Genomic DNA, 8,575 nt, shown 5'->3' on the forward strand with positions numbered 1-8,575 from the left:
TGTTAAATAAAATATCTCCTTTTGAAGTGGACTTTGAACTTTGTAACTTTGCAGATGTTTTTTATGCTCAAACAGCAACACTACAGACTAACTAAAGTTGAAAAAGTGAAAAAGCATAATACGACCCTTTTAAAACCTTTGCGAACAAGCACCGTTTCCATCCAACGAGTCAAAGAGAACAAAATCATCACTTCCTGATAAACTGGCACTATACATCACTAAGAAAAGTAGGAGAAGCTACTGAATGTAACAATTTTCCTATATAATAAATTACTTGCACCTCAGAATGAGCAGACGAAACACAATGAATGCGGTAATTGCTTTCGGAGGTGGATGCTGCTGTTTGGGAATGCAGTCGTTTAACAGTTCTGGGAGGCAATTATACAGAAATACTTTGATGACAGACTTTGCTCGGGCATTTCCGAATGACCATATAACAACATTTCAGATGCTGTGGAACGAGATCGGTCCGCTGGTTAGTCAGGATTTGCCGTCCCATAGAGCAAAGTCACATTACTTTTTTTGATGCGCTTGGAGGAATTTATTCTAAAAATGCATTTCTATCTCCCATTATTCGCATTAACCCTTAATCGCACAAGTCAAAAAACACCTCAAGCGAGCGTAAAAACCTTTTTAGCGAATCAAGGCATTTTTATTCGAAATTCAGCATTTCCATTACTCGATTCTGATGCGATACTTCAAAATGCGCATAAAAGCAGGGTGATGGAAACCTAGCTATTGAGACGCAGCAAAGGACTGTATAAAAACATGGATGTAGTGTCCGTGACATCACCCGTAGTTTTCTGAAGAGCGTTTTTGAGCTCAAAGTGGGCGGAGCGGACCGTCGCCATCTTGGCAGCGCGTCACTCCCGGATATCGAAAATGGGCAAAGAGGTGGGAGCTGGTTGCTGTAGCCACGCCCACCTAGCTCGACGGCAGCGTCAGCAGCTGCAATCCACCTGTCACTCAAGTGGCCACGCCCTTAATTATGCAGAAATGTAAGGCTTAATATAATTTAAACAGATGAGTTATAAAAACATTCACATTCACAGTTGTCATGAAGGCCAAAATTAGCTATATAGACCAAAATAATTGTTTGAACCAGGCTGTAAACATGTTTTTTTTGTGTTGTAAAGTTGGGCATTTTAAAGGTCCCATGGCATGAAAATTTCACTTTATGAGGTTTTTTAACATTAATATGAGTTCCCCTAGCCGGCCTATGGTCCCCCAGTGGCTAGAAATGGCGATAGGTGTAAACCGAGCCCTGGGTATCCTGCTTCACCTTTGAGAAAATAAAAGCTCAGATGGCCCAATCTGGAAGCTTCCCTTTATGTCGTCATACGGGGAAAGGTTACCTCCCCTTTCTCTGCTTTGCCCGCCCAGAGAATTTGGCCTGCCCATAAGAAAATGAGCTACTACCGTGCGAGGCGAGCGCAATATTTGTTTTTCCTCGAGAGACATCATGGCTTGCAAACGAGCGAAGCACCTTGCCCCGCCTCTCTCCTCCTCATTAGCATTTAAAGCTACAGACACAGAAATGGCACGTCCTAAGGAAAGCTCATTGTGGGACTGGCTCGTAGTGGCTGAAATTCTGCACCAAGGCTGAATTTCGGGAAAGAGACTTCAGATACAGTTTTGCAGCCAGCCTCTAGCGGCCAGTTGACGAATTACAGTTTAAATCACTTCCGTGTTGGCTTCACGAGAGAGAGCGGGAGGTTGCCGCTTGGGTAAAATACACCTTTTTGGTGGGGTTCCCCTGGTAAAATTCTTATTTTAGGGGCTAAATATCACGTTATTGGGGTCGCTTAAACCAGCAGACATGAAAAACAACTCGCAGCAACAGTGTTAAAGTAGCCCAATTCCGCGGGAAAACTGCGGACTTGGCAACACCGGTGAGGAGGAAGTGTGGAGATAGCCAACGGACATGCCTCAAACCCTAGTGTGCAGCCTGCTTTAGACAGCAGTTTGACCATCAAATACATTATTAGTAATTAATAATAATATTTCTAATATTTATTATTATTAATAATAATACTTATTATACGTTTCAATAAATCCACAGAAATCGATCAACAAATGATAGGAAATAAAATATTTATTGTTTAGAAATAATAATGCTAATAACATTATTAATAGGAAAGAATAATATATTGGTGTGTTTTGAAAACTTGAAAAATCTCTAATATAACTGATATAAAATATAAAATGTTTTATTTATATATAAAACTGCTGAGGTTTTCGTAAAGTCCACTAGATGGCGCTAACAGTAAGAACAGGTTGTCTCTTAACTCTTGAGTAGATGATCTTATTTTACATTTTAATAGAGTAATAACAAGACAAATACAAAGTGTGTTCACTGAACATGAGTTTAATGCCACAGTGTATGTCAATTTCTGCATGCCATGTTGTGATTGAATAAAACAAAGGTATCAAGTTTTAACTTCATAATATTTCAAGCTAAAACGTTCATTAAGTGTATCATCAAAATCACAACAGCCATGAAAACTCAGAAGAACTTGGGTGATTACATAATTATATCCAGTTATCATCCACTTACTTACTTTGCATACTAAAAAGTTTAAAGCTGTTGGAGAGTAACAACTTTCTTTGCGAGAACCAACAAAGTGTTGTATCGCAAAGTCTTGCTTTTCCAGGAACTTGGGGTTCCTTCAAGTCCAACCTGAAAAAACAAGTGTCACAGTATTAGAGCCATTACAAAACTGCAAGAGTAACTGCATCGTCATTCTGTCATGTATGTATGACATAATCATCCAATGAAAGATTGGAATGGATTGGTCAGAAAGATACAGAACAGATAGCACAAAAAGAATTTGACCTTAATTACATAAAGCCTACTTTGTTTTATGGATAGAACAATGCGGTCAAACAGATCACAAGGTCATGATTTTTGGCAGTACCTGAGCGCCAATGCAGGCGCCGATGAAGGAGCTCCTGCTACAGGTGCATCCACCGCAGCTCATAGTGTCCCGAATAGCCTGCTCATAGCCACTGGCTGTCAGAACCCCATGCAGTGCTGCCTGGAATGCACCCGGCAAACCTGAGAGACATGATAAAGCTGCTGAAATACCTGTGACTAACTGTATTGTGTGCAGGATAGACATAAGAGAATAATAAAAGGTTATCAGCTGCAGGTAACTAACCTCAAGTATTTGGAAACACAGTGGGAATGAGCTCTTTGGGTTTCTTGCTCAGATTGTCCTTTACTTGATGAATGTGTCCTAAATTAGAAAATTAAAACAAAAATAAGTTTGATTTCTGATATTAAATGATGTCTTTGTGATATATGCAAAGTTTCACATGAATCCTGCCAAATGTAAACATGCCCTAAGTATCCAGCTCACAATACTAATAACAATTTAAAGCTGTGTATACCAATTATAGCTTTGTCCAACTCCTGAGGGTTTTTTCTGTTTGGGTCATTGAGCTGTTTCAGCACTGCATCCAAGGCCTTGGGATCAGGACCATTCAGGATGAAATGCTCCAAGAACCTGAAGAAAAAAAAAATTGAACACTGATACTTCCTATTATATTATTGGGATCAGCTCCTATATAATTTCCTCACACATTCTAATTTGTGATTTGCCACCATTCTATGTTGGAAACCAAAATAAATAGCCTAGTTTCTGAGGCAAGCTGTGCTAAGCTGCATGTACACATCTCATGTCAATCATACTGTATATTACCAACCTAGCAGCAGCGAGAGTTACTGCCACACATATGTCACTGTTTTGCATGACACGGGTGGCTTCCTCAACTCTCTCCAACATCTCTGGTTTTCCAGCATAGCATGCTACAATGGGAGCCAGCTTTGCCACTCCATCTATTTGGTTATCAGTTTCGCAGCCTGAAAAGTGTCACAATAAAGATTTAATATATTATATTGCTTTATTATCTCCTTCCAAATTACTGAAAATGTTATTATAATTATATATTTGAAAAACATTCAAATGAATTAGTATTTATTAGCAATAATGTGGCTACACAAAATATTTGTGATGGTTATCTGACTTCATTTTCAGCAACATAACTGACAGTACCTGTCTCTGGCTTGCCTGCATCCACATTTTTAATAAAGCTCTTAAGGCTTGCTTGTCTCCAGGGTCCTTCAATAGGTAGTTGAGGCCTGGGAGCTTGAGAACAAAAATAAGTAAAAGTCATGAATAATTCAGGAAAACTCATATTTGAAAACAAAACAAACAAAAACCATCTGTCTAGGTTTATGAGTCAAAATGGCAGACAAACATGCAAATTCAAATGGTTCTATTGTTAACTAGAAATATATATATTTTTAAATAAAGTATAGCTGAAATAAAATATAAATATTACATGAAATACTTTAACTAAACGAAAGTTTGAAATGTTTCCTTGGCAACTAACTAATATAAGCTTAAGCTGAAGCACTAAAAATGAAAAAAATAACAAAATAAATAAAAAAATCAAACTAAGCAAAAAAACAAACAAAACTAAGATATAAATATATGAAAGCTTATTAAATAAAAATAAATAAATAAATAAAAATGACAAAAGCACATAACAAATTACTAAAAATTAAAGTAAAATTACAATGAAAACTGAAAATGAAAATATAAAAGCTTGTATTGTATGTATATTTATAATATATAATTTTATAATTAGAAATCAAATAACATAAATGACATAATATATAAATATAATCACACATATATATATATATATATATATATATATACACACACACACACACACACACACACACAATTGTTTGTATTGTAATATAAAGGATCATTTGAGCTGTCATAGTGTAGAAAAACAAACACATCAAATATTTCAAGAAGAACTAATAAAAAAGTAAACAAATATGAAAATGTTGAGGTGCAGTAGATTAATTTACCTCCTTTGTCTCTGTAAGGATCATTGACTGGTGTGTCATATTCAGATCCAGGTCCAAAGAATTTGTATGTGCGCTGCTTCAAATCTTCCACATTCAGACCTGTTTGAACCAACAAACAAATAACTCAATATTCAACATCCCATTAACCACAACATGGTCAAATAATATGGTGATATTCATACCATCCTAGTCAGATTTCCAAACACAGTTTCGCCTTTCATATTCTTACATACTGGAATGTATCTATCTTGTATTTTTCACCTTCACACTCAGACAGGGACTCCAGGAGGACGAATGCTTGATCTCCATAGCAGCTCTGCTGTCCAGTGTTCCTCCTGTAGAATGGGTTTGCAGACTCAGGGCGGAATTCAGGCTCAGGACTTTGAGAGAGCAACACGCTCAGCTTCTGCAGGTCATAGACCCAATGGAGCGGTTGTGCTGCAGAATGTACAGTACCAACAAAAATCTGCATTTGTCAACATTTGATTATAGGATAATACAGTGTTCATGTTTCACACATTACCTGCAACTATAATTAATGACAAAAATAATGTATGATTACATTGCATCTCCATAAAATAAAGTCAGTTTATACTTGTAAATGCTTATGTAAATAAATACACAGTAATGTGTACTGTAACACCGTCTGCGTCAATTCAGTTGTGATATATTAGAGATGTTTATATGTTATATAAATATGTTTTGTTATATATAAGGCTTCTTGGTATATTTTGTTACTAGTATTCGCAAGTAATGCAAACCTGCAGCATCGGCAACAGCTGATCCAATGATTGCTCCGATAGCCCTGTCAGCCAGGGCAAGAGCCATCTGTGACAGCAAGATAAAACGCACGTAGCCTATTAAACAGAACCCACATAAATAAAAGAGAAACTGTAGTGCTTACCTTATATAGCTTAGAATATATACGTCGTCGGCAACATACACGCATGAAACTCGTACTAATGGTTAATACAGTTTAAAACGAAACTGTTTCTCACCTTGAAATCTTATATTCTTCAAGCAGAGTCTGAAGTGTACAAGTTACACAACACATTTAATGTGAAAGCGCTTGTGTTATGGAACTGCGTTTTCCGTGCTGCTGATTGGATGCAATTAAGCACGTGACAACACAACGTAGCAATGCACGTGCAATGTTGTATTTGTTCGTTTGTCAAATAGACTGGTTTTATAATTTGATAAAAAATTACAAATATAGGCAATGCCTGATTTAACTAACTAAATAAAAAAGAACAAAAATTACAATTCATTTTTATACATTTGCTACTGGCCGATTCATTCATTTTATTAACTGAAACACACGAAATATTACAACTTTCGCATTCATAAAATTATATGAATCGTCTAATAATAATAATCGTTTTACTGAAATACTCATTATTTAAGATAAATATGCACATCTGCATTACTGGAAGAGCATAAAATAACTTACTGTCTGTGTGTGAGTTTAACTGTTACTCTAAACCCACTTCTCCCTCATTGTTTGTTTAATGATCAGCTCTGGAAAGCCATGTTCAATACATCTGGAATGTCCTCTAATTCCCACTAAAAGGGATTATTTTGCCTATAAAAAGCGGCAAATTATTGCACTACATCATGTGTGTATGTGTGTATATGTATATATGTGTATATGTATATATATACATCATTCTTAATGTTTTTCTTTGTTATAACATTATTAATCCTACATGATTGACATTCTTTTTTTTTTTTTTCTTTTAACAGAGTAATACAAATGCCTTCAAATCCAGGATGATATTTACAGGAAGGATAGATAACTTCAAGAGGTCTAAATATATAAGACCTTCTGTAGTTAAAAGAGTCAATCTGATAGTCAAAACTAACGGAAAAGGAAGAGCATTTGATTGGGTGGGGGTGAAATTATCCTACTATGGTGAAGACTTGGTCCTTAATATTCATGAGATGAATCTACACCACTGGAAGATCAAGAACGTAGCGTCAACAATATTAATGAATATTCATAAGCTAAGACTTCATCATTGGAAGATTGCGATGCAATGCCGCACTCTACACTTATTATAAAACCTTTGCCGTACTAGAATTCGTAACTCCGTTGATGGGGATTTATAGTTTTGGTAGACCGCGGATAAACCCAAATTAGTGCGCACAAGTCTCCGTTTTGGCAACTAAGAGCGCAAGCTCAAAAAGAAAGAAAGAAAAAAAAACACACACAGTGTAACGCAAGGTGTGCGCTCTGCTTCGGCTGTTTCTACATCTTATCTTCATTCAACTGAGTCAGATTTATTTCACAGTTGTTGGCTTTAATTTTATACGCGCATTATGGAGTACTGGAGGCAGTGCAGTTTGTGGCTGATCAATTGTAAAGTTTTGCCCCAGAATCATCGGGTCACCGCGGATTCGGCGCAGGTTTTTGATTTGGCCCAAACTCTTCGGGATGGGGTGCTTTTGTGCCAGCTGCTGAACAATCTCAGACCCGACACCATTAACCTGAAAGAGATCAATCTCAGACCACAGATGTCACAGGTGAGCGCAAATAGACAGTCTAGCGTTATTTTATTATTGCTTATGAACTAATTTGTATTTTTTACATACTCCATTTTTTTTATATACTCTATTTTTAATATACTCCAGTTACGGAAACACTAACCTAACCACACAACTTTGGACTCAATGGCATGTCTAGTATGTGAATATCTATTTAAGTGCATTTCATTTTAACCTGCATATTATATATTTAGTATATTTTGACATTTTTTGTAAGTTAAAGTCATTTAAGGCTTTATAGTAGGTACTAGCCAGTGCCATAGTAATACAAGTGGCCCCAGTGCAAGTGGTGGAATAGACTTCTCTTCACAAAGGGCCTAGTGGTAGATATATACACAGCTCTCTTTGTATACAGCATCATTCAGTCAGTCTGCAAAACTCTCAACAAACTGGGTAAACATTGAGCTAATGAAACATCAATTTTAAATGTACATCGTGTTTTGGTAGGGACCCAAAAGACATCCAGATGAATGTTCTGTCTGTGTAAATAAGTGTTTAGGGCTGAGAAGTCTCAGGCAGTCTGCCCAGGCCCGAACAACTCTTCCCAGATGCCCCTGTTTCACTCCAGTGACCTGATAAAATCCAACTTTGGTCTGACTGATTTTTAAACTTACAAATCCACCCTTCTGGATTGATGAGACACAGTCAGCCTCCATCAGACAACGGAAAAGAGCAATTTTCAACAACATCCCTTGTTGCGTTAGTCGGCATTCCTGTCACTTATCTGACTCATGCAGATGGTGTATTTTGATAAGTGTGGTTTTAGTGCTTTGGAATTAGTTCACATTCATTTAAATGCAATTGTGAACTAATGGCGTTAAATTGTTTAAATGAAATTCAATCATGACAATAGACTGATAGTAGTGTGAAGTTCCTCATACTGTGTCATTTTCAAAGTGGGTCTGTTGTGCTCTTTGAATAGTAAGAAAATGCAGAAGCAGAAATATTGTTAATAGCACCTAGGCAAGAGAGTCTGTTTGTGATTAGTTGGAAATCTCATTTCCTCATCTACAGGGAAAAGACGTAATGATTCCACTAATTCATCTATCTCAAGGCCACATGTTCACAAAAGATTCCCATGATATCCTCAAAATGCTTTGTCCTGGCATTTGCATTTACATTTTGTTTTGTAATCTTTCT

The 8,575-nt window shown here is 36.7% G+C and overlaps 2 protein-coding genes across 3 annotated transcripts in view; one reads left to right on the plus strand and one right to left on the minus strand.

The window, feature by feature from the left end:
- Window positions 1–2,348: 2,348 nt before the first annotated feature.
- On the minus strand, window positions 2,349–5,984 carry selenoj (selenoprotein J). 2 transcript variants are annotated; one of them, XM_016502199.1, is made up of 10 exons: window positions 5,890–5,984; window positions 5,653–5,719; window positions 5,153–5,329; window positions 4,892–4,990; window positions 4,059–4,151; window positions 3,709–3,865; window positions 3,394–3,509; window positions 3,162–3,239; window positions 2,919–3,058; window positions 2,349–2,680 (listed from the first exon to the last, which is right to left on the minus strand). In XM_016502199.1, the coding sequence occupies exons 2-10, from the start codon at window positions 5,717–5,719 to the stop codon at window positions 2,579–2,581; spliced, it is 1,029 nt and encodes a 342-aa protein (XP_016357685.1). In that variant the 5' UTR covers window positions 5,890–5,984; the 3' UTR covers window positions 2,349–2,578. The 2 variants fall into 2 exon arrangements, with proteins under 2 accessions (XP_016357685.1, XP_016357684.1); XM_016502198.1 differs by having other exon boundaries at window positions 5,653–5,748.
- A 951-nt stretch (window positions 5,985–6,935) lies between these two features.
- Window positions 6,936–8,575, plus strand: part of LOC107700567 (guanine nucleotide exchange factor VAV3-like) — a 71,643-nt gene continuing 70,003 nt past the window's right edge. The window contains exon 1 of the mRNA XM_016502286.1: window positions 6,936–7,414. Coding sequence (XP_016357772.1) covers window positions 7,211–7,414 — 204 coding nt within the window. The 5' untranslated portion in view covers window positions 6,936–7,210. The remainder of the gene's footprint in view (window positions 7,415–8,575) is intronic.

This window comes from Sinocyclocheilus anshuiensis, unplaced genomic scaffold, assembly GCF_001515605.1.
Source record: "Sinocyclocheilus anshuiensis isolate Anshui unplaced genomic scaffold, SAMN03320099.WGS_v1.1 scaffold718, whole genome shotgun sequence".
Lineage (NCBI taxonomy): Eukaryota > Metazoa > Chordata > Actinopteri > Cypriniformes > Cyprinidae > Sinocyclocheilus > Sinocyclocheilus anshuiensis.